At 49.1% G+C, this 24,849-nt stretch overlaps 9 protein-coding genes across 9 annotated transcripts; all 9 read right to left on the reverse strand.

The window, feature by feature from the left end:
- Positions 1-406: 406 nt before the first annotated feature.
- TbgDal_VIII630 (malonyl-CoA decarboxylase, mitochondrial precursor, putative) lies at positions 407-2,623 on the reverse strand (the record flags this gene model as incomplete). Its single annotated transcript, XM_011777087.1, has 1 exon — positions 407-2,623. The coding sequence occupies one exon, from the start codon at positions 2,621-2,623 to the stop codon at positions 407-409; it is 2,217 nt and encodes a 738-aa protein (XP_011775389.1).
- A 557-nt stretch (positions 2,624-3,180) lies between these two features.
- On the reverse strand, positions 3,181-5,835 carry TbgDal_VIII640 (hypothetical protein, conserved; the record flags this gene model as incomplete). The annotated part of the gene is made up of 1 exon (XM_011777088.1): positions 3,181-5,835. One exon carries the CDS (start codon positions 5,833-5,835, stop codon positions 3,181-3,183), a length of 2,655 nt encoding a protein of 884 aa, XP_011775390.1.
- A 701-nt stretch (positions 5,836-6,536) lies between these two features.
- TbgDal_VIII645 (caltractin, putative) lies at positions 6,537-7,127 on the reverse strand (the record flags this gene model as incomplete). Its single annotated transcript, XM_011777089.1, has 1 exon — positions 6,537-7,127. One exon carries the CDS (start codon positions 7,125-7,127, stop codon positions 6,537-6,539), a length of 591 nt encoding a protein of 196 aa, XP_011775391.1.
- Positions 7,128-8,330: 1,203 nt separating this feature from the next.
- Positions 8,331-10,571, reverse strand: TbgDal_VIII650 (DNA polymerase sigma, putative; the record flags this gene model as incomplete). Its single annotated transcript, XM_011777090.1, has 1 exon — positions 8,331-10,571. The coding sequence occupies one exon, from the start codon at positions 10,569-10,571 to the stop codon at positions 8,331-8,333; it is 2,241 nt and encodes a 746-aa protein (XP_011775392.1).
- A 1,762-nt stretch (positions 10,572-12,333) lies between these two features.
- On the reverse strand, positions 12,334-14,991 carry TbgDal_VIII660 (protein kinase, putative; the record flags this gene model as incomplete). The annotated part of the gene is made up of 1 exon (XM_011777091.1): positions 12,334-14,991. One exon carries the CDS (start codon positions 14,989-14,991, stop codon positions 12,334-12,336), a length of 2,658 nt encoding a protein of 885 aa, XP_011775393.1.
- Positions 14,992-16,321: 1,330 nt separating this feature from the next.
- On the reverse strand, positions 16,322-16,894 carry TbgDal_VIII670 (40S ribosomal protein S9, putative; the record flags this gene model as incomplete). Its single annotated transcript, XM_011777092.1, has 1 exon — positions 16,322-16,894. The coding sequence occupies one exon, from the start codon at positions 16,892-16,894 to the stop codon at positions 16,322-16,324; it is 573 nt and encodes a 190-aa protein (XP_011775394.1).
- A 90-nt stretch (positions 16,895-16,984) lies between these two features.
- Positions 16,985-17,323, reverse strand: TbgDal_VIII680 (hypothetical protein, unlikely; the record flags this gene model as incomplete). Its single annotated transcript, XM_011777093.1, has 1 exon — positions 16,985-17,323. One exon carries the CDS (start codon positions 17,321-17,323, stop codon positions 16,985-16,987), a length of 339 nt encoding a protein of 112 aa, XP_011775395.1.
- A 447-nt stretch (positions 17,324-17,770) lies between these two features.
- On the reverse strand, positions 17,771-18,142 carry TbgDal_VIII690 (hypothetical protein, conserved; the record flags this gene model as incomplete). Its single annotated transcript, XM_011777094.1, has 1 exon — positions 17,771-18,142. One exon carries the CDS (start codon positions 18,140-18,142, stop codon positions 17,771-17,773), a length of 372 nt encoding a protein of 123 aa, XP_011775396.1.
- Positions 18,143-20,437: 2,295 nt separating this feature from the next.
- TbgDal_VIII700 (hypothetical protein, conserved) lies at positions 20,438-24,730 on the reverse strand (the record flags this gene model as incomplete). Its single annotated transcript, XM_011777095.1, has 1 exon — positions 20,438-24,730. The coding sequence occupies one exon, from the start codon at positions 24,728-24,730 to the stop codon at positions 20,438-20,440; it is 4,293 nt and encodes a 1,430-aa protein (XP_011775397.1).
- Between the last annotated feature and the right edge of the window lie 119 nt (positions 24,731-24,849).

The following is a 24,849-nucleotide window of genomic DNA, read 5'->3' on the forward strand; positions in this document are numbered from 1 at the left end:
ATGCAGGAAATTAGAAAGAAATAACATACGAAATAGAAAAGGTGAAGGAAGGAAGAAGTTCACCTCGCTCGGAAAGGAAAGAGAAAACACTAATCCAAAAAGAGGGTCAGTTCAAAAAGAACGGGAAGACTAATCGTCACATACCAAGTCCTTGTTCCCCTCCTCCTCCCTCCATGGCTTCACAAAGGAGGGTTAGCTTCCCACCCACCCGCCTCCGAAACAAGATGAAATAAGCACCGAAAAGGTACGCACATCAAACAAGTGTTGAGAACGGCGATTCATGTAACTATAAGAAAGACATATGTCCATCAAACATGAGATTGTTACCAAACACACATATGCGTGCATGCCCCCAAAAAGGAGGAAAAAAGCATGTCGCATGCAAGCAAGAAGCAGAAAAAATACGTTAGGATATGTTGAGGAGTCGAATAACATCATCCCCAATAGGCACACTTCGTTGCATCCCATAGGCCTTTACACGCTCATCCACACAAGCGGGTTCGTAGAGGTAATTCACCATTACAGTGGCACTCTGTCTGCTACCATCCGCAGTGCAGTTGGCAAGAAAATTCAGTCGGAACATGGTGGCCCCGTTCGATATATGAAAGTTCCCTACCGGATCGATAATACGATTACGGTGCTTCTCCTTATACAAATAGTGCGCTACCGAGCGGAGAAGCGGTTTCTCAACGGTACGTGTAAACTCACTATCATTCCACCATGGTGAAATGACATCCTCATCTGCTTTGCCGGGGGCACCGCTCTCACCGGTGCCATCCTCCTCAGGGGACCCAAAAAGAGCCAACAGATACTGCATGGTGACAAGGTTAGCAGCATCTTCATTCCCCTCACGTAGGTGGTAGTGAAGTCGTGAAATAAAGTGCCCACAACCCCTCCCTCTGTGATGTGACAAACCGAGGACGGCGCCGCGAAGTATTGAAAAAAGCTCCGCCGCCTTGGGTTTCGAGCATTCTCCGAAAATTCGAGGCTGCGCAAATTTTTTCGAGGAAGAACACAACGAAATGCTTCCGCTGCGCATTTCCACCTGTTGCTGAAGCTTTGCCACCTCTCCAACCAACCATCTTAAGTACCCAGGGACGGGAGAAATTGTGGAAAATGTGGTAATAGGTGAGAGGCCGGCACAATGACGCTCGCCGTTGAGTCGTGCTTCAATTTCCCGCACTACACGTTTGATGAGCATATTTCCAAGGTTAACACCACGTAGTGCTGACTGCACTGAGTTGATACTGTAAAACATGGAAGTGTCTACGTCCTCTACAGGATCATGCTTTCGTGCCCCTGAACAAGCATCGGCCACCTCACCATTGGCAGCCCCCAATTGGTCGCTTTGGCGCTCCTGAACGCTTGGAGGGTGGGGACGACCTAAAATAATGTCGACGGAGCGGGCAATACCACGCGTAAGGGCCACTTGTACAGCAATTAGGGGTTCCTCCACAACCGCCGGGTGAAAAAACGCGAAGATGTGTCTATTTTTCGCAGGCTGCAACCGCTGCTTCATATCCACAAGACCCCCAACAAAGGGATGAACGCTTTCGGCGGCCATCACCTTCTCAAGCAGAAGAGGTGGGGTAGTACGCCACGTGAGTTCCTCCATAACAAGCCACTGCTTCGAGAAAAAATCGCCGAAAAGGTACTCCAGCGACACGTCAATAGATGAGACATGATGCTGACGGAGGAGCCAAAGTTCAAGCTCTCTATTCGTAGTCAGTGGACCACTGTTTGGAGGTGAATCGATTACTTGACGCGACGACTGGCGCTCATGTTGACGCTTCAACTCGGCCTGAAGCTGTGCCACCTGGCAATGGCACCTCTTTTGAAAATACATTACACATCGACGCAAATCCATCAGTCTGCGCACTCCACGCTCCACAGAAGCAGATTGCTTAAACCACATGTAATACACAGGAGAACCCGCATGTAGTGCAGCAACGCATTGCCGAAGCAAATTGTTCTTAGCCTTAACAAGCTTGGAGGACAAAACAGCAGCACCCACACCGCTGCGGTTCTCTTCCCTAAAGCAACTTTCCGCTGACACGGTCGCAGAACATCCACCAGCGATAAATTGACCCGATTGAGCGTTGAGGTCCTCGATATTTTGAATGGTATTGTTAAGCTGCGCCACCGCTGCTTGTACCTCTACGATATCGACGTCAAGCTCCATCAGCAGAGCAACGAAACTGAAAAACGCATCTTCTTGGTTGGGAGATATGGTCTCACTCAAGTCGAACAGCGTGCTGGGAGGAATGATAGACTCGTATACATCCCACACGGCAGACACAACAGATGGCGGTAGCCGCCCTTTCTCTCCAACCAAAACAGATTTCATTTCCTCAACAAGCGTAAATTCAGTATGAGGGTCCCGACCACTGAATACCGACCCCGACTTTGTCGTTCCATTACTTGCGGGAACTGCCGAACCATCATCACCACCACCCTGCGCTAAGGCCCAAAGCCTCCGACACCAGTTCGCCAGTCGGTCCTCTGACAGTTGTAGTGTGACATCCGTTGCGTTGTACCGATGTGACACCCATGATATGTTGTCTAAGTGAAAAGGGAACCTCATACGCCTGGAGCAATAAGGGCGCCGGACTAAGGTCAACATAGTTTTGTTTTAGTCACCCCTTTCGGCAGCAGTGACTTCGGTACGCTGTGCACTTGCTCCCCCTAATTAAAAAAAAAAAAAGATTGCCCAGCCTTTTGTGTGTGCTGGTGGTCGGTTCCCGCAGCTCTTTGAACCTACTCTCTTCCGTTCCTTCCGGCAGATATTCTCTCAAAACTGGCATGCCGGGTAGAAAGGCCATGTTGCCACTCCAAACAAAATAAGGCGGAAAGAAAAGATAAAAGTTACATAAACAAACAGATCCCAACTTGTACGACAATGCGAAGATAACGATAAGAGATTCAAAACAAAAATAAGGAACCAACTAGCAAGTAAAAGAAGGCACACACGTCGCATAACACTGTTCGGACGGGGCCTGAAAACATGTATAAAGATGGTTAGTATGTAAACTTTGTATCTGCCCTTCAACACCAGCCCTCCCAGACTTATGCTGGAGGGCAATCATTCTAACACGGAGATGTAAGCACCGCTTAGGGGAAACGCTAACGGTGCCTCTATATATCTTCTATATGTGTGCATGGAGAAATTCTTCCGACCGCTCAGCACTTTCTTTCCACACCACCCAAAAGTTTCCCAATCCGAACCAGCAGATCCGCTCGCCGTCCGCTTTCCAGCGCCTCATCGCCGCAGCCACCGTAAGAACAGTCGCGAATGGTACCCCCAACTGCAGCTGCATGTTCCATACCGGAGCAGTCGCACTGTTCGTTATTATAGCTTCGACTAGCAAGTTGTCGCCACATTAAGTCACTTTTTGTTAAAGCTGGAGAGGCAAAATAGTCCCTTCCGGAGGGTAAAAGCGATCCACAGTGAAGCGAAGGTCCAAACGGCGCTCTCCACGCATCTTTCACTTCGTCGTGCACAACCTGCGGCGCTGCCTCGGGTTGTGTTGGCTCATAAATTGAAGGAGGGTGGTGATACGATGGCGTTCTGGCGAAGCGATAATCACAGGGAGCGGCACGGGAGCTGCCCAACCCAGTTGAGTAGCAGCACCGAACTGCTGAAGAAGATGAAGAAACCGGCACTGAAGAGGTAGCAAAGCCCCACGGCGCGTTGCACGAGACCCTTTGTTCCATTGGCATCTGCCACGGTCCTTGCCCAGACTCCTTGCGAGGAAATGCAAGTGACGTCCCCGTTTTAGAGGGGACTAGGGGACGAGTCATGTCGCCGCATGTCGGTTCCCATGTCTCAACATGAGCTGCGTTAGGAATCGACGGGGCGCAGAGGTGGTACACAGGGCCACGACGATGGCGGCCATTACCATTCAGATCCCCACATCCGCCGCTGTTGCTTGCACAAACAGGGGTATAGTCAACAGCTGAAGATGCCCTGGTGCACAAAGATGCGGTTCGATGGGAGCACCCGTCCCTTTTAGGTCCCACTGCCGCTGCTTTTGGGTTCCCTGGCCGTTTCGAAGCCTCTCGAGTGCGACTACAGCGAGATGAACTTGCGCAGGTACCAGGGTTGCGCTCCATCATTGCCTTTCCACCATGACCTTCCCCACCCGCAGCTTTTAAAGTAGACGCCTCCGCCAGGTGCCGTGATCTGCCGTTGCGAAGGTAAAAAGCCGCCATGCGCTCTGCGTCAACGGAAGCACCGCGTGTCTGCCCCCTTGGTGCCCTAGATCCACTCCCACCTCCTTCTGTAGGTGCGTACGGGTCAACATAAGTTCGAGCCGGTTCAGCCACATGGATAGCAGCGGTGGCGCGACTTGGCTTTTTCCCTATGTGATTCGAACAGCAGCCACGCAAACACTCACGTTCTGCGCAGCGGTTAACGTCAGTGCCAACTGCGGCGGCAGAGCCAGTAGTGTTATTATCATCAACGACAGCGACAGGAGTTACCGTAGTAAGTGTTGGTGGTTTTGCTGCACGCACCTTGCGAACAGATGCCCCACGCCGCCTCGGTACGGCACTGCATCCTGAAACTTTCAATGCTAACCGACGGCCAACAGTCTTACAGGGGCACCCCTCTTGTCGGCCGTCGTGTTCAAGGCTGCTGCGGAAACTCGAGGGAAAATGGGAGGGCCCACCAGCGGATGAAACCGACAAGGAGGACGGCTGCCGATGTTCTAAGGCCTTTTTGGTAGTAGCATGCAGTGCAGCTTCGTAGCGGTTACGCAACTCCAACAACTTAGCCTTCTCTCTGCTCAATGCCTCACCAGAAGCTGAGCCTATCCGAAAAACGTTTTGCCGTTGTACCCCTTCCATCCGAGCAACCTCAGCATCGACCAACTTGATTTGACGAAGAAGGCAACGCCGCCGCCTCTCGGTTGCACACGATCTTGCCACAGCAGGTTTCCGCTGCCCGTCCGCTTCCACACATGTGACATCCTCACGCTCAGAAACACAGCTTACTACTCTCTCAACGTGCCCCATACTGTTGGGCCTCTCCGGGGTGTTTGCGCAACTCCATAACCTTCTGTTGCTGTCACCGGAATTGGTGCCGACTTCGTCAAGAGAATCATCGGAACTAACGGTGTTACTACCATCACGCACCGCTGCTTCTGCTGCACCCGGTGGCGGCGCAGAACTAACTACTGTCAAATTTATGTCGTTGCCGCCACTGGCTGTTTTGAGGGGTGACATGAAAATAACTGCGGGTGGCAGTTGTGGAGGGTGGCACTTATTGAAACCACTATCATTGTCCCCGGAATCACCAATGCCGCCGTGGTTCAATTCATCCTTGCTTGACCCAACGGCTCTCTCCTCGGGTGGGCAGCTCTGCTTTGTAGGAGCTACACCATGGTTTGAAGAATCACATCTCCCCGTCGCCGGGGACACTGACGCCTGTAGTGGTGGCTTTAGTGCCGAGGAGTGTTTTGCACGACTGTTAGTTTGGCGTCCATTGGCATCCCCGCCTGCTGTGCAGCTAACGGAAAAAGGCAACACTTTCCGCACGCCGCACAGAACGGACTCGCCGCCACACTTCCCTTCCACCGCCGGCTGCTGTTGGATTTGTTGTTCTGGACTCCCCGCCAAGTTGTGGGTTCCGCGGATGGTATCCCCTATATCTTTCCAATCATCTGCAGGAGGGTCAGTGTTCCATAGTGACGATGATGATGAAAGGGAACACATTCCGGAAAGCGCTGTGGAACGAGGGGGTGAGGCGCTTACCGTTGCAACGTTTGTAAACGTGGATCGGGCGCATGTGGTCACCGTGCTACTCGGCTGAGAAAGGACAGTAACACTGTGCATCCTTCTACGATCAGCTTCTTACTTTACGGAAGGTTAACAAATTTGTGAGGATAAGGCATCAGGCGGAGCCAAACTGGTGCAGCACAGAGAAAGAAAGAAAACAGAGCTTGCAGTGGGAAATTATCACTACACACGAAACATTAATCTCTTTGCAACCACGCCGCTCAGACGAAGCAGCTTCAGGTGCGACTGGACAATCTCGCCCTCGTAACGAGTCGTAGGAAGTTCTATTTGACCTACGAAGCACACATACACGCAGAGAGAGGACGGTACGCTCAGTCCCACCACCTTTTTGCAGAAGTCGAGTCAGCAGTAGATTGCGCCGAACAGAGAATTTTTACACATGGAAATAGGAAAATAGCCACTTATTTCTTTCTATGCAACCGAACTCGTCCCCCACCACTACCACCACCACCACCCCCCCCCCCCGCGCCTGCAGTCTCTGATCTATTTTTCCTCACCCTCATCCACACAAATTCGACGCTTCCTTATTCACATGCCGACTGTAGACTCAGCATCTAACGGATTCCCTCCCAATCCTCTGCACATTTCACTGCCAACTCCACTCTTTCCGCATTGGCAAACATGCACTTGAAGGAAGAAGAGAGGAAAGGGGTACAAATATACATACACACACCAAAGCTCTACCAGCTGTAATCAACAAAACCCCTCATCCATAGCTCACTATACAACTTCGCTCCCTAATAGAGCGAAGTTTTCTTCATGATGCGAAGGAACTCCTCCTCACTTACCTCACCGTCACCGTCCCTATCAGCCTCGTCGATCATCTCTTGTATTTCAGAGTCCGTCATGTTTTCGCCCAACTCCTGCGCGACCCGTTTCAGGTTCTTGAAGGTTATCTTTCCCGTTTTGTCGTCGTCGAATAGGTGAAACGCCTTCAACATCTCCTCACGTGAGTCACGCTCATTCATCTTGCGCGCCATCAGATCAACAAACTCGGCAAACCCGATGACGTGGTTGTCCGCACCAGGTGCAGTACCAGGTTTAACAGGTGCCGGGTCACCACGCTCCTCCATTGTCGACGCGATCAAGCGGCGCACTTCATCCTTCCGTGGTTCAAATCCCAGCGCCCTCATCGCAACCTTCAGTTCCTTCACGTCAATGGTTCCACTGCCATCAGTATCGAAGAGATCGAAAGCCTCCTTAATTTCTTGGCGCTGCTCCTCCGTCAGTACGGCAAGGGCGGAGCCGCTCAGACTCATCCCCGGAGCTATCGAACGGTTCACACTCTGCGCGACGGGGGAATTACCGCCACGGTTGGTGGTGCTCATAGGTGTGTTGGCAGGTGGAGAAATCAATCAACGGCACTGCAAGTCGAAAAAATTACAATAGAGGAGTATAGTAATGCAAAAGAGCTCTTTCGCGTGGTGGCTTGTCCACCGTTTGCTGCTGAATAAACAAAAGACAAGTTTAAAGCGAGCAGGTATGCAGAATTGAGCAAAAATACGAGAAAGGCAAAATGGCAGACAGTGAATTCATTTCCCATTTTTTTCTCTCAGAGAGAAAGAAAAATGAGGGAGGGAAACACGTCCCTTTCGTTTATAACAACTACACGCAACTGGGGACCACCAACGTATATGGCATCACCATTCTCACAACCAGAGCAGAGGCTGGAAAAAGGGCAGAAATAGAAACAGATATAGGGAGGAGCGAAGAAAAAGAAAACATGTAAGGTGCAAAAGGAGGCTAAACGGTTAAAAAGTACGAACACAACAACAACCCACGCAACGACCCAAACCCAGTCTTGTCACACAGCTGCCTGTCAAACAACACATAAGCACGTGCAACGTCTCATCCCCCGGACAAAAAAAAACAAAAAAGAAAACAAGACAAAGTTTCTCCACGAAGCATTGCGTCAAGGCGTTTTTTACTTGAAACTTCGCTTGTGCACCCTCTCCTTTCCTTTACTGCCGGTCATTCATTATTCCCCTCTCTCCCCCCCTCATCACTCACCTTTCGCTAATGTCCCTGATAGTTGCACACCCGGCAATCAGGAAATAGCTAGTATCAAATGACCTGATGGGGGGAAGTGGAAGTATATACTTCATAGTTTTCACTCTTACTCGCCATCCCTCGGTTGCCTTAACACTCTCTCCCTTCTCTCGCTTTCGTTTCCGCCATCCCATCCTATTCCTTCCCCAACACATACAGACACACACACACAAATTATTGCCACATTACCGTTCCACCGACAAATGCAGAAAAGAAGAAAGAGTGGCTAACAAACACGCCCTCCTTTTCCCCTCTTCACATCCCGACTTTCTCCGTGAGTGTCCCACTCAAGCCACAGTTGCACAAAAAGGCGGAGATGCCGAGGCTGTGAAAAGGAGAAAAGGAAACGAAGCCCGAATATCAGCAGAAAACAGAAGAAAAACACGAGACGAATCCCACGTGACGCCGTACGCGCAAAAGGGAAAGGAAAAGGAAAAAAGAAGGAGAGCAAAGTTATGCACGCATACACACACAAACTGACATTAACGTCGGGTCAATGACCAAGCCGTGCGGACCGAACTGTCGTTCGATGAGCAACTGTCGCCCCTCCTACTCTTGGAGAACTTGTCTTCGTTACTATCTTCACGAGGTCGTTTGTGAGAAACCAACCTATCACTTGTGGGAGGGCAGCTGAGAAGCGAAACGTTTTCAAGCATGCGCTCCCTCCTCTGTTTGTGCTCATCTACAACCTGCTGCAACACAAGACGGCCATTCGGATCTTGCAAGAGTGACCCATGTGCTTCGATTATGGCCTGTCGCCTCTTCACACTTTCCCCATCCACGTGCAAGATGCGTGACAGCAGCGTTGGGCGTTGGTCAATGTGCAACGCATCAGGAGAGGAAGAACCCGGCCTACGGTTGGGTTCAAATACCGCTGTTAACGCACGGAATGCATGGGTGAAAGAAGTTGCAATGACATTAAAATTACGAAGTGAACTAGCTGCATTATTCTCGGGACATCCCGGGTCCTCCAGTAACACTTGTGGTGGCCCAGATTGCGGTCCTCCTCTCCCAAGCGAGCTATTGGCTCCATTGGTCATGGGCCGCACTGAAGAAGCACAAACGTCCGTACGTTTAAAGCATCTGCCAGTACCAACAACTGACAAACCGCAGCGATCATAACGAAAGTACATGCCATAATAACGGAAGAAATCCACAAGAAGGCGGCCTAGTCCACAGTAAAGACGTTGATCCGGAGAACCTGTGTATATTGGGTGTTGTTGCAAAAAACTTATTGCCATAAGGGTGAGGGCAAAGGAACCCAAACCGCCATGGTACGGTTCGTCCATTCCACGCTGATGCAAAAAGTATTTCACGACTACAATCAGCGGCTCTGCCTCGCGATAGTGTTTCAGCAAATCAATGACAATCAACGTGTTCCGCGGCCCGTCTCGTGCGTTGATGCTTATATCAACATCCAGCAACGAACCACAGTGCTGAAACTTTAGCAGCGGAACTTTTGCCTTAAGAACCAGTTGCGGGTAAGCGGTATTGCAGATGCCGGACAAACTAATCTCACGCGCCAGAAGCCTTAGAGCTTCCTCTGTCGGCACATCTACATTGAGGATAGTTATGTCAACATCGGAGAGTGGCAACAGAAGCCCTGTGGCCATACTTCCAAACACCACAGGTTCACACTTTGGCCACAGTTGTTTGGCGATGGTGACTACCTCCGCTTCTACTAAGCACCGTATGGCAATTTCAGCCTCAGTAGGTTGATGAAACTCGACGAAATCACATATCTCCTGGTGAAGAGCGATAGCCGCGTCTTTGGCGTATTCTTTTTGTCCGGTTAGACGACCCACACACCACAGAGGCACAGACCGTGTTTCCTCCCCCAAATAGGAGTGCCCAGGGTCGTATCCACCTTGACCTGATGAAACCTCATCTGAGGCTAAAACGCACTTTCCATTCTTCAAAGTTACAGTCGCCTGCACTGCGTATCGCGAATCCGCATTTTTTTCGCTGTCTCCCTTAGAAAACCCGAGAAAATCGTCGAGAAATCCCTTTTCCGCTTCATCAGAGTTCGTGGAAGGTGCGGCAACTGCCGAGCCCACGACCGTAGTTTCCTCACCCCCCTGTTGTTTTAACAAACGATATCCGCGGGTGTCTTCCTGGGGGACGTACTCCACGTCACTGTCACTTTTACCGTCGTCGGCACCTTGTTTCCTGAGTTCCTCATTCAAAGCCTCTAGTCTTCCCTCATCCCGGTTCTTAACTGCACTGCTTCCTGTAGTCTTGAGGGTGACCTCATCTCTACTTATCTGCATTTGGGCCTGTCGCTCTCGTAATTTCATTACCAACTCGGCAGCAATGGGGGGTTCACTAGGCTGATTAGCCGCATTCTCTTCTTGAAGCAGCATCCAATCGGAACTAAAGTCACCCCTCCTCTCCTGGAATTTCGAAAACAAACCAACTGACGGGGCAGGTGGGGGAATATCCACTACCTTCGATCTTTTGTTGGTGATCGCGTCACCGGCACGGTTTCTTGCGGAAACTGAGCCACACCGATCAACAGCAGCATCGCTTGAGTCAACGGCGACGGGGCTTGTAGGTTTAGCAGGTTCGTCAGCAAGAGCATTTTCTTCAGCATCCTTACCACAAATGGGAGTACGCCCGGGGCGGTTCTTAGAACTGGTAGCCTTATTCCTGGTAGCCCCACGGGCACGCGCAGTGGGCACATCTTCACTTTCAACGTGAACAGCGGCCGACCGATCTTTCATACCGTCAAAGAGACCCCAAAACAAGCGCAATAAGAATTATTAGAGTGGGCGAGCACAAAAAAATATGCCTGCGAACTTTCGCTTCGCGCCTTCAGCTGCTAGTTTTTTTTTTTTAACCGCTACCCTTTCCTTCCCCGCGCACAACGTCGTCACAGGGCAGTCGTCACTTATTCGAAAACGTTAACAACAAACACGCCTACACGCAAGTGTTAGCACCCCACTTTTCCGCTAAAATTCGCCCCACTTTCTTCTACTTCAGTTGGTACCACCATTTAGAGGGAAACGAGTGGTAAAAGGAACGTGGGGAAGAACAAAAAATTAAGACAAAAAATAATGCGGTAAAGAAGAAAAAGTAGAAAAGATGGTAAAGGGTCAGTTGCCAAAGACGCAAAGAACAAATCGCCGAAAAAAAAAAAACAGCCATGGATATACGCTGAAAGGGAGACGGTATGACAGAACTTAGTAACACAAACACACACTCTCACATCCTCTCCAAGCAACGAAAAGAAGGAAGGGTGATTTCAACATATATTTATGATCGTAAGAGAAAACAATAGTAGTAGTAGTAATAATAATAATAAAAGGGGGGATAACAACGGCAAGATAAGACAGTAAGTGAAAAAGTAATATTCACGAAACAAAAAATCAGGGGATTCACGAATGATATAAAAATAACAACATAAAGGGCATGCAATTCTGCGGGGAAGAGATAAAAAAAAATGAGAAAAATGCGCACGAAGTGTTACTCGAATATCCTACAACAAGGTAACATATGTGATCCAATGTTTCAATATTTTATCACTCTTTCTATCTTCTCTCTCTCTCTTTTTTTTTTCACTCATCCACCGCTACAATCGGCCCAGATCCTCAATATAATCCCCTTTGATCTACTCCCGCACACGCTTATTGAGTCCCAATCCGTTGTATGTACACCACAATTTAATTTACACATCCGCAAACAGCATCACAAACAAACAGACTTATCAGCAACCGGTGGGTAGAAGGAAAGAGGAAAAATGAAGATGGGTATAAGGCGTGCAGTTACGCATGAGAGCAACTGATTCTTTACGACTCCGCCAGCTACCACTCGAATAATTGCCGTCCCTGAGTACAAAACAAAAAGAAGAAAGGAAAGGAGGTAAAGAGGGCCCCTCCCCGCCCTCACTCCACTTCCGTGATTTTTTAAAAAAAAAGGCAGTGACGGAAGGTGATGAAAAGGCGGCAAAACAGATGTTTAGAACACATTTAAGTAGTAAGAATGAGGCAAGGAGCGAATAATGACAAAATGAAAAAAATGAAAGTAAAGAGCGAAGTAACTCGCCTTCCTCCCAGGAGACACAGTCCCAATACACAGCCGCCCAACAATCAGGCACAACCACCAGAACACAATACGTCGCTGTTTAAATTTGAAGTCGTTTCACTGAAGAAATATTGAGAAACACAGCGGGTACTTTACCTTTGTTGTGCCTGCTTACTTGCGTTTGTCGAGCCGCTGTTTCTTTCCAGCCTTTTAAATTATCCACTCCCGCGCTCCTCCTTCGGAGCTGCAGCCTCTCGATTGTGACAACTTCTCACTTAAACCATCGTACAAAGTTATCATTACAATATGCTTTATTCACCTTGACTCCTGCTACTGATACACCTCCCCCGTTTCAACTCTTCTTTTCTTTTAAAATATTTTTCTTAGTTTCTCATATTTTTGTCATTTTTTTTTCTTTTTTGGACAGTCCCTTACACACAAATCGCCCATACCACTCTCCAGTTAGCGGGTGACCAAGAAAGGATGTCTTAACATCTCCTCACAGTTTGGTCTTTCCTCAGGCCGAATGTGTAGGCACGAATGCAGAAAATCTTCCAATGAAACAAGCAACTGCATGTTTACTAGACTCTCTATATCACATTTGAAGTGATTTGCAGCATTCTCTGATCGATCGCAACGCCGAACGGTGGCCGCGTCGTATCTTCGTTCCTCTTCTTCTTCATGTGCCAACAATTTAGCAGCACTGTGATGATCATGAACGTCCCTTCCATTAGCCTCAGCGTCATTGCTGTAGCATGCTAACCACCACCGTGCATCACGTACCGCCTCCACAATGCGTGGCGGTAGCGGCAAATCCTCTTTTGTTGAGGCAACACGAAACATAACGCACAACTGCTCTTCTGCCACATGTTGCCACGGCACTTCTCCTGTTGCAAGTTCCATAGCCACACAACCAGCGGCCCACACATCGCTGGGCGCGCCTATCCGACTTTTGTCCAGGCGGATCACCTCTGGGGCAACGTAAAGCGCAGTGCCACGGGGCTCCGCAGTTAGTTCATCATCAACCAACGTGGGATACATAACGGAATCTCCACCGCTTACGCAATTGCAGCTTCCACTCCCGTGAATCCCCGCGGCCCCAGCCGTCGCGTCGCCACTTTCGGACATCGATGCCACCGGTGGTGTTGAGAGATTATGCCGTGTTGGGTCGGAAGGGGCAATGGAACCAGAAAAAGCAGCCGCATGCGGAGTGCCATCTAAAAGACCCGACGGCCACACAGCGTGACTATGCCCCACACAAGTATGCAGCGAGGTGGGACCCTGCCGTAAGCGCCCGCAACATCCAAAGTCTGCGAGACGCACGTCACCATCCGCCGTGACAAGAACATTGGCAGTCTTCACATCTAAGTGCGCATAACCATTGGAATGAAGAAAATGAAGTGCCTCAACTGTTTGTCGCATAAACCGCTGAATCTCTCTGATGGGAAGCGCAAGTGGGTTGGACCAGGGGCGCTCGGCATTGGCGCGCTGCCTGCAATCAGGAGAGTAAGGGGAAACTTGGGGAAGTGGAGGAAGAATTCCTCCATCAGTTTCTTCCCTCAAAGAACCTTCTACGGGTCGGTGATTACTCGTCCCCCCTGCACCTTTTTCCACACACGACGACTGGCGGTACAAATCGTCCCTTCGATGGGGCAGTGGAGAACCACCCCGCTCACTGACGATCTCGGCGCCACATCTCGAAGTCAAACGCCGCGCTGCCGCGACGTGCTGCGTCAGGTAGTCAAGCAGCGAACCACGAGCACAGTACTCCATAAAGAGTAAAACGGAAGAACCACGCCTCTCCACCCCACGGAATCCAACAATCCACGGCACGCGGCAACGATTCGCCAACCTCAGCACATCCAGCTCGAGTCGCAACTCTCCTACACGTTGGCGCACTTTCGGGTCATTATCGTCAAAAATAAGCTGTTTTACTGCCAACACCTCACCTGTCTCGGGGTTACAGCACTGGAAAACTTTTCCCCACCTCCCTCTTCCGAGGAAGCGGCCTATCCGCATTTCACCATGACGCACGGTAGCACCTTGGATCCATGGTCCAGAGGGCGGATGGGCGGTGCCGGCTTTAGCTTCGACGTCATCAGTTTGCTTAACAACCGAGGGGTGACCACATGAAAACGACAGGGGATTAAGCGGGGGCACAGTGGTGCACTGGTTTGTAGAGTAACTGCTCCTCAACAGGTGTTGTGCTACTGCATCCGCGTGGAGGGCACCAGTTATTCCTGCTGCGCTGTTATCCCCTACTCTCACCACCAACTCGCAGTGTGTGTCCGAAGTTTCATCCATTACTTTTACATCTGCTTGTGCTACCGGTTGCTGCTGCGTCCCGCAACGTGTTTGCATTCCATCTGCCTCACTGGATATCAAACGCGATCGCAGTAAAAGTAGTTGTGATGATGGAAAAGAAAATGTCCAACGATTTCTGAGGAAATTCAGGTTAGGGATCTCACATCTAACGAAGCGAGGCACAGCATCAACAACCAATGACATGATCGCAACTGCTCTTGGCCACAACACGTCACTGAGGAGGTTCATACCTTGAGCTACCGCGTGGGCCATCAAGCCTTGACTGGCATTCTTGCGTCTCTTATGCCGCACCATTCCATTACGCCTTCCACCACGGCAGATGGGTGCGTGCATGTAGAGGATAGGAATGTGCGCGGAAGAAAACAAGGAACTTGAGGGGCTAACTTCAACGCACAGAGGGGTGGTGCCCCGCGGTAACAGCACTGCCGACGACGTTGCGGTCACCACTCCCGACCCACCGGCGCATCGTGTGCCCTCATCGGTGCTGTCAATGTCCCACAGCGTACTGGTGGTGGTGCTCTCTCCCGTCGCAACATTTATCTGGGTTGCGCCGAGTTTCACACGCCGTGGAGCATTACGATTGGCATGACCGAAAAGACCTGGTGCACCCTTCCACCGAGGCGAACTGGAACAAATGTAAGTGAAAAAGGCTGTGCATACGACAGCTGAGCCGACGGCAACGGGCAACAGTGAGTTTTGTGCGGCCAACTGAATTCCCGTCGCGTAGACGAACTTCAGCAAGAAGGGGGCAGTTTGTCGCAACGTACACCCACCCGCTGCGCTGTCCTCACTCATCCTTGACGAGGCGCAAGCAAAGCAGTAACGCACAGGCGTGAGATCTCACCTCTGTCGCAAACTCTTCCCCGTTACTTATATACGTATATATATATATATATTCTGTTCCTCACTTGTTAGAAGAGCAACCTCCCAGCACACCCTGATTTGTTTCCGAATTTCCCTGATTTCTCCTCCCTTCCAGACCTAAACTTCAAAAAACACCAAAGCAGGAACCCTTTGCTTTCTTCTACGAAGTAACCCCGAGCTGCCTGTTTTTCAGTCCACTTCCTCTCACCAACCAACAGACGCAGTGGTGGGAAACAAGAGAGCCCTTTGCTTTTTTTTTGGTATTTCGTGCAAGCACGAGCGCCCAAAACGCAGCTCGTAAGCTGATGAATGAGTGAAAGGAAAGTGGGGACCTTTCCGCGCTTAGTCTGAGCCAACTATCCCCCTCCCTTTGGAGAATAAACCCGAGAATACACACAGACGCAGACGAGCACACACACACGTAAGGAATATTTGCGGAATGCACCAACAAAGGCCTAAAAGCCACCCTTACACACTTTCTGTGCACCGTCGTCCACCTTTCCCTGTATACCCTTTTCTCTCCTTTTTATTTGCAGCTGCCGTATATCCTCGTGTAGAAGTATGTTTTTTTTTCTTTCTCCGTAAATGGGTAAACTGATGTGCAGTGCCTTCCACTTGAATCACCGTCTAAAACACAAAGCACACACCGTTTGACTACTTTACAGCAATCTCACGGTGTAGTTTGGGCACGTCCCTCTCCCTTTTGCTTGGGCGTAAACACCAAACCTTCCCCAATTACTACAGCAATGATGTGGAAGGAAAGAAAAGGGGGAAAGCATGAAAATTAACACAGCTACGGCGAGATGGAAATAAAACGACTAACAGAACAAGAGAGACAGGCGGTGTTAGCGCCCTTCGCAAGGCTCCCGGGGAAATTTCAACAGTAAAAAAAAAAAAAAGAAGCACAAGAAACGTGCACAAAAAATGGGGAAGGCACCCAAAAATTATAAAGTGGCTGCATCACCGCTAGTACTGCCTCACACGCCAATAGCATCATACCTGACTTACTCTTGCCCGACGTGCTTTCGGTTATTCTTTCGCTCTTCAGTTTGTCCAAGTGCACTCACTCGCCCCATCACCTCCACTTTGTTGCCCACCTTTTCACCCCTGTGGCTGCCTCTTTGTAAAAGAAAAAAGCAGACAAACAAATGGGGGAAAGGCGCAAGTTCACATAATGGGATTCCGATGGCATGCGAGTCCAACTTGTCGCCCAAACGCGTCACGTCTTCTCTCTGTCAAGCGCCATATGACCCCTTGGTGCTTACTCGTCATCATCACCACCACCGCTACCCTTCTTCGCAGCGTTCCTTTTCACACGCTTCACGCGACCTGGGCGACCATTGCCGAATGGCGACGCATCCGCAAAGGCGATATGGTGCTCAGAGCTCACGCGCACGATAAAGGAAGGAATCGTAACGATTTGCTTAGCAACAGCAATGTGCCGCTGTTGGATAAGAACACGGGAGTGGTGAACGGACTTTGCGAGGCCATGCTTGAAGACGACCGTTTGAAGGCGGCGCTCGAGAATGTCGGGAACGGTGAGAGAAAGCACATAATCGAGTTTGTCCTTATCTTCGTCGAGGAAACCATATCCGTGGCAGCGGCGCATAATTGCAGAGCCCTCAAGAAGGCGGCGCGGGTGGTTCTCCGGAAGCGTCAGCAAAAGACGAGCAGTGCGACGCATCTTTGAGAGTGTCATGTTGACGCGCCAAATCTCGCGCTTGCAGCGCAGGCCGTACTGCCCGCAGAGCTTCATCTCACGGTCGAGACGCTCCTTCTCGAAGGGTCGCCGTGGGGCCTTCCACACGCGGTTGAAGTTGTTGTAGTTGCGCATGGGCGTGCCGATCTGTTACTCTGCAAATAATGCACGGACGCGATGATTGCCCTTTATTTTTTGATTGTGGTTGTTATATTGTTGTTGTTGTTATTGTTGTTTTAAGTTTGCGAGGCATCGGCGGCCACATTTGTTTGTTTGCGAACAAAAGGCACAGCGGTTCGCAACGAAGTGAGAAACACCAAGAAAAACAAAGGGAAAGGGACGGGGAGATAAAGGAGTTCCATGAGTTGCCTTCAAGTATATACCAGCAGGAATGACATAGAGAGAGAGCGGTGACGTCATTTGGGCATTATAACTATGAGTCGAAGGCGTGCAAACGGAAGGGCACACACACACACACATGAGTGTGGCAGTGGCTATAGTATGAAAGACGGAGAGAAAAAAAAAAGGAAATACCGCCGTCAAACAAACACACACCACCGGCATCCCAGACTCCAAAAGCAGGGATGAAATCACGGGGAGGCCGAAGCAAAACAAACAAAAGAGGGATAAATTATGGACACGAAGAGGGAGGGACGGAAAGCATCATGTTCACATAAAATCACGACTCAAAACGCGCAAACAGACACATTTATAGATGATAAAGGGGACATATTGGCGGCACCACAAGGATGGAATTCCTGCCCCTGCGCAATAAAGTTTTGTGCAACCGAGAAGTTATGCGACACCATTCCCCTCTCATCACGCCTGCGCACACCGAAACATCAACCTTTCTCACTGCTTTCATTCTCTACGTCCTGTGTCACTGCCCATCCCTTCTTTCAACGATTTCCTTTTTTTGTTTCTTTCTCTACCTTTCCCACTTGTTTGTCCCTACCTCCTTTACACGAGGTTATGTACCCAATACCTTCACTGATCAGCCTCTCCGGGGAGCTAAACTTTCCCCAGAAACTTCCTGTAGAAGAGGTATACGTCCAATACGAAGAGCAAAGTTAAGACAAGACCCTTGATAACCCACTCCTTGTACACACGCAGGCGAATATCTCGAATAATCCTACGCGCTTCGCGCAGTTCTCCTCGTGTTTCCCCCACGTGTTCCACAGAGTTTGTAATTGTTTCCTTTTGCCTACTTAGCTCTTGCATGGTGGCATATCCGGCCTCGTTCGTGGAGGTGTTTGTCCGCAACGCACGCAACAAATTCTCATTCGCCTCTCGCATCATTTGTTCGGTACTTTTAGTTTTAGCAACGCCACCTGTTGCCCCATCCCGTTTCGAGCCGTAAACTCCAACGCCGTCCCCGCTCATTCGACTACACAACACGTAAACAAACAAACAAACAATTTCCAATGCTGGTGCTGGTGTTACCGTTTCCTTACCTTCCCCTTTCTGGCAACGAGCTAGTGAAATATAAGAAGAAAATGAAAATGAAAATGAAAAAATAAATACAAAGGGACGCCAACATATTCACCAAAGTGGTAAATGCATTTCAGAAACAAAATAAAGAAAAGAGAAGGTGATCAGGAAATGAGGTGCCGCACGGATGGGTTTCCACACTCGTTTACTTGAACTGACCGTGTCATTTGCTTTTTTCTTTCTTTCCTTTTCCCCTTTCTTGCCTCTGACACCCTTTTTTTAACGGCATTTGCGGGATCATACGCTCCCACACCGTTATTTACGGGTGCGGCGGCAAGTTTCCCCATGCACACATTCATTTAGTCCTTCCGGTCACACATCAAAATACAAAAAGCCATAGCAAAACGCAAACATGCGCAGCACAGTCGCAATTGATACATATTAACGGAAGAAAAATAAAAATAAAAAAAAATCGAATTGGGAAGCAGAAACGAAGAAGTATCGACCCTGCAGAATAGACAAAAATTACGAATATAGAAAAAACAAAAAAACGAAAACAAGTAAAAAATGAAAGGGAATAGTGAAAAACAAGGTTCAACACGAATTTGAAACATCAGAAACGACACGAAACATATGACTTCAAGACACTGACACTTCTATTCCAATTTTTCATGCAGCCCCTCTTCTCTCTTTCTTGCTCACCTTCATACCCTCGCACATTTGCTTTTATTTATTTATTATTGTTATTTTTCTCGCTTCTAACCGCTTTATTTATTTCCACTTTCGTTTTCACCTTATTTCGTTTGGGTGCTTGTTTCTTTTCTCTCTTTTTTTTTTTCATAACTGTCTGTTTTTTTTTTCCTTTTCCGAAGTCCAACATCAAATATATTCCACACCATTACCCCCTTTTCCATCCCCCCGGTTGTCTGCACGTCAGTTGTTAATTCGCATTTTCTTCACTTGCATCAAATTGATTTAAAAGGCAAACGAAAAAAAAAAAATGACGGCACTCAGCTGCACGCACCTCAACAGCGAATGAAATAAGCGGCGATGAATATAATAATAGTAGTAATAAACAATATTATTATTACTGTTATATGACCTTTTATAAATCGTGAAACTACTTTTATGATTAAAACGACGACTGGAAAAGCAGTAAAATCAATAAAAAGCGGCATTGAAATATCATTGTAGTTGCCACCCAAACACAACGTAACCACTCACGTAATATATTCGAAACCAGTGGAAGGAAGAAGAAGAAGAAGGGGGAAAAAACAAAGTAAACAAATATCTAATTGAAAAAAGTAGAAAAAGGTGATGCAAATGAAGGAACGATATTGAATATTTCTCATCGGTTATTCAAAATATCCCATTTGATCTCTCTTTTTTATATTTTTTATATACTGCCTTTCGTCCTTTCAACGTGAGTAATTTAAACAATAAACAAAAAAGTAGACGACTCTACCTAACCGTAACCACGCATAAAATCAAATATACATATATTGAAATCTTTGCATCTTATACATTTTTTTCATTAATTTTAACGCACCTTAAGTTTTAAATATAAACAAGACAGATATAACCATTTGCTTCGATCACTTCACATATGATCGAATGGAGCGAGAAGCTAAACATGATGATAAAAAAAAAACAACGGAAAAAACTAAGTTATAATCATAAAGTTGGAAAATAAAATAATATGGAAGTACAAAAAGATGAGAATAGACCGCTTTTTTTTTTTTCAATATACCGTACCTTATATAAATAAGTTGACATAAATATGTCCTCGATACTTTACTTTGGTACAACACAATATTGCCCATTGCGTTCACCAACTGCCTCCAACGTTGCACCTCCTCGCTTCACTTTAGTTCCCCTTCACCCCGCCTTTTGCTTCCAACATTGTCAATGTCCTTCATATTTTATTTATTACTTGATCACTCGTTCATCCCTGCGCGGGTGCTGAAGGAGGGGAGTAGGAGACCACAAAAGGGCGAAAAAACAAAAAAATAAGGTAATAGTGTTGGAAAGTACTGATATGATTGTTTCTAACGCAGGCAATAGCAATCAGTATGCAACTCTGTTTATTAAATGTCGCTCACATCGCAGCTCTTCTTTTCGTTCAGATTTATAAACTTTTGACCGTTTGTCTGTTCCCTCTACGGCACTGACAAACAGTTCTGTCTTCGCATCCAATTACTCACACCGTAGAGTTGCTGTTTATTTCGTCGTAAGTGATCCCACTGTTTAACCAGAATGGTCACCGTCACCTCCAAGCAGCGTACTAGATAAGGAGAAATTGTCCCGGCATGTCGATCTCCCCGTTGCATTGGCTGCAAGCGACTCTGAAGTTGGTACCATCTCGCCGTAAGGAGCTTGTGGAGGAATGGGAGAAGGAGACCCCTCCCGTACCGACCCGGAGGTGTGGTCACTGCTTAAGGGAGACGAGAATCCGGTTCGCTGTCGCGCCCGATCGCGGTTTAGATGCCCGCGACATGACCGTAGGGCTCGTCTGTGCAGCGGTGACTGCTGTTCAGAACCGATTCGCGGTAACGGTGACTGCTGTCCAGAACGATACCTTAGGAGCGGGGACTGCTGTTCTGAATTGAATCGTGATGGCGCGGCGTGCGGGCTTCGCGCGACGCAGTTTATTGGTAATCGCTCCTGTTTTGCACACCGAGGGAGCATGGTTCGGGGTAATCGGCGTCGCCTCCTGCCCTCCCGCCGCGCAAAAGCAACCCCCCGCCCATCTGCCTGCACAGGTGGCACTGCGGACGGTCGCTCAGCTCGTGTCTCGACATCAGCAGATCCCACAGCGGTGGCAACGGCTGCCGTGTCCTCCGACGGCCCGCACTGATCTAAACACCACAACAGACACGGTTTTAGCGCGCCCACTTTAGAAGTATCTCCACTGTTGCAACTGCCAGACTCTCCGAAGTTGGTGGTCCATTCTTTACAGCCACTTTCAGCGACGTGATCGTCATAATGGCATGAGTGCTCGCCGTGCGAAATAGATACGGTAGAGAAGAATGTAACAAACTGGTCTCTCGTGAGGTAATCTGCTTGAGCATTTTTTACGCCGATGTTGTTCACAACACTTTTGAGTAACGCCACTTGGCACCTCAGGGACGACGCCCTCGACAATGCCCTGCTCAACACCCCCAGGGACTCTGACAAACTACAACACTCCGCCGATCCAAGAAGGTGTTGCCCCACGTCGCGTATTAAACAAAATATAATTTGCTGCTCTTGACGTGTTGGCGGATCCAGCATGCATCGACCAATGTGATTGAAAGTAACGGCAAATTGATCAAATGTCAGTTTCCCATCGTGCGTGTTGTTGAGTGCCTTAAAGTGTTGCAGGGCTGATCGGATGGTATCACAGGCAAACCTCTCGTGCAAATGCAGCAAGACAGGATACACTCTCATGCAATCCAAGTCGCTCATAGTGGCACTTACGGATTGTCGGCTCCACAACACGGATGACGAGTGCGTTGAAGATTCCTCATCTGAGTCCACAGCCATTTCGACATGCGCCGGCGTATAAGAAACTAGCGCTGTACTGCTAGCTGAGTTTGCTGGAGTCCAATCGTCGCAGTACTCTCCTGCTTTGGATACCGGGGAAGGCATGGGAATGGCAGCGTCTGCGGACACACCGCTAGGCTCGTCACACAACACTGTTGTTCCGGCTGCTGGCTTCTCATCAGAGCCTCTCTGGGGGAAAAAATCGATGTCAAACGACCCGGTGAGGTCCAAAACCACAGATTCATCAGAATCCTCGACACCGACACTATCAACAACGTCAACGATGTCACCCACTGCCGCATGTCCACACGCATCCTTGTCAAAGATTTGAAATAGAGTGAATATAGTGTTGTCCTCCATCATCCCACCGGCACGTGAAATGGAGCGGAGCGCTGAAACCAGAGAGTTGAAACTCAACCTTATTTTCCGCCAAGAGTCATCCCTCTGGTTGCCTCCTCCGCAACATCCGCCCGACGGTAGGACGGAAGATCCCCCCATTGTATTCGGGATTCCCCTACATCCGTCACCTGTTCTTTCAGCCAAATTCAACATTAAACCACTGGGGGAGAGAGTTACTCCGCTCCCGATGAATTTGCCATTATCATCTGTGATCGGCTGCTCTTCGGCAAAATGGTCCGTTGTAATGCACGACAAGAGGTCACCCGGCATGTCAACATCACGAAAAACATGACGCAGCAACGCCGTTTGGAAACGAGCTGAGAACAGTGCCGTGAAGCATGGGTTGAACCTGCGAAGAAAGGTCACATACCGTATATATGGCGATCCCTCTTCATAAGACGACCCAACAAGGTACGGAGCTAGAAAGTACCACGGTATGTCCATGTTTAGGACCTTCCGCATGATATCACACCATTCGACCTTGTGGATGGTGCCATTCTTCCCACTATCCGCTCTCACAAATGAGGAAAGTAAGGCGTACCGGTTGCTATAGATAATTCCGACGAGGACATCAAGCATGCGTACCCTTGCCAGCATCCGCTCCCTTGTATCGTCCACGCACCGCACCAACTCAATTGGTGAATGGACTGGGCCAGCCTTTCTGGAACTATCAACAGTCTTGGCGCGTGGACTCTCATGATGTGAGGGAGATTCCCCATCCTTAACACTCGAAACTCCCCCCATGGCTTTGGTGTCGCCGGAACCGTTGCCGTCTTGCCCAACCGGCGACTCTTCAGCATCCACACCGCGTGAAAAGTCGGTGAGTCCCTCCAGCAGATCACTCATAACAACGTCCCTCACCACCGTTTCGGCATCTCGCAAAAACCATGTGTGAAAGGTCGGCTGCACAGAACCCTTTTCCAACACTGCGATGGCTCCACGATTGTTGGAAACACCAGTGTAGTTTGATGCGCTAAAAACCGTACAGTTACTACGCCCATGAACAAACTGAAACCCTGCCTGCACCATCTGATGGGAACGGACAACGAGTTTCAGTTTATTTAACCGCAGAAAATTCTCAGTGATGGGTTCAAGATACTCCACACCAACGCCCCGCACGCTGCTCCGCCAATTCGCACCTTGATGCCTCACCCCTATCCTACGGGAGAGATAAGTATCCACAGGATCATTCCACAGGAGCTCTGAGACCAACCGCTCGCCGTCTGTTCGCGGCTCCAGAGCCGAAAACTTCGTCACGCGACCCACAGCCTCAATTTCAGCCACCGTAGCGCCGTTCCGTGGAACCCCACCATGCACCACAATCACATCCTCATCCACAAGAGTAGCCCACGCCATGACGTCGTAACTCGCCGAGAACAAGTCAAGGAGTTGTTTACCCTCCCAGTAGGTGTACTTGCTAAACACTTCCGCTTGAAAACCATACTCAGCATTCACACGAGAGTCTTCGTGGTTGCCACGATTGATGAACACATAATCGGGAAAGAGACACTGTAAAAGTAAAACGTGCAGAAGCACACCCACACCGTTGGAACCGCGGTCAACATAATCACCGTTGAAGACATAATACCTCCTAGGTGAAGGAAGACCGCAGAGACGGTTTAGCACTAACGCAAGGTCCTTCAACTGTCCATGCAAATCTCCCACAACAACGGCGTCACCACCATCAGGAATATTCACGCGCAGCACAGCCGAGCGCTTGGACATAATGGCAATGGCATTGGTCAATATTCGCACGGCTATCTTAAAGCACACAAGTCCTCCTGAAAGGATCGACTCGCTGATGTCAACGTATTCTTCCATAGTTATGGAGTAATCCGCCGGTTCGGCCGTGTTGGGAGAGGATGGCCGTTGCCTGGGGGAATGAGACCGTGACCTTGTGGAGATGCAGCCACCGAGTTCGGGTGGTCCTCGGGAAACGCGGCGGAACTCAATGCCATTCCACACCTGCTTAAACGCTGTGTCCAGCATTCGCTCGTAGATGGAAGCACTGCGCCACATCCTTTGAAGGCGCGTCAGGGGGTTCTTATTTCGCTCAGGAAAATCCAACTTGATCCGCGAGAATTTTGAAAACGGTGCCAGAGGGGGCTCATCCCACAGTTTCTCATGATGTGAGGTTGCCGCACCCTCAGTTGAAGCATGTTTGTTGCCTTTACCAATGTTAGGGCTCGAACGAGCCCTGCTACTAATTTCATTGTTCATTCTGACCTTACTTGGGCAACACTCAATCAGGCGGGCGGGCACTCTCTCGCCGCAATACACGCACTGGTGCAACAGGCACTTCTGCTTATGTTGCCGATAGTCTGACTCCTTTATGCGCAAACGACAGTTTGGGCACTGTACCAACTGAACATCAGTGGCGCATTTGAGTAAATGTGCCCCACGTTGGGACTGTGGGACAAAAGCCCGACACCAGTCGTTCTTGCAAGTTACAAAATCATCCTCTCCACCCCTGTACGCCTGGATTAAACCCAAAAGGTAAGAAAAGGGATCTGTCGGCCGGACTCGCGCAACTTCTTCAGTCCACTCCTCCATGAGCCAATTGAAACGAAAGCGGGCGAGATATTCTTCACCAGAGCCACTGAATTCATGGCTCATCGCCCTCACCTCAGCAATGTTTCGCTTCACCGCTGCTGTTAAATCGCTTCCTCTTTCCCCTTCAAAGTATTGCAACAACACCTCTGATCCAAATTATGAGGGACTGAGGTTCCCAGCAC

This window comes from Trypanosoma brucei, chromosome 8, assembly GCF_000210295.1.
Source record: "Trypanosoma brucei gambiense DAL972 chromosome 8, complete sequence".
Taxonomy (NCBI): domain Eukaryota; phylum Euglenozoa; class Kinetoplastea; order Trypanosomatida; family Trypanosomatidae; genus Trypanosoma; species Trypanosoma brucei.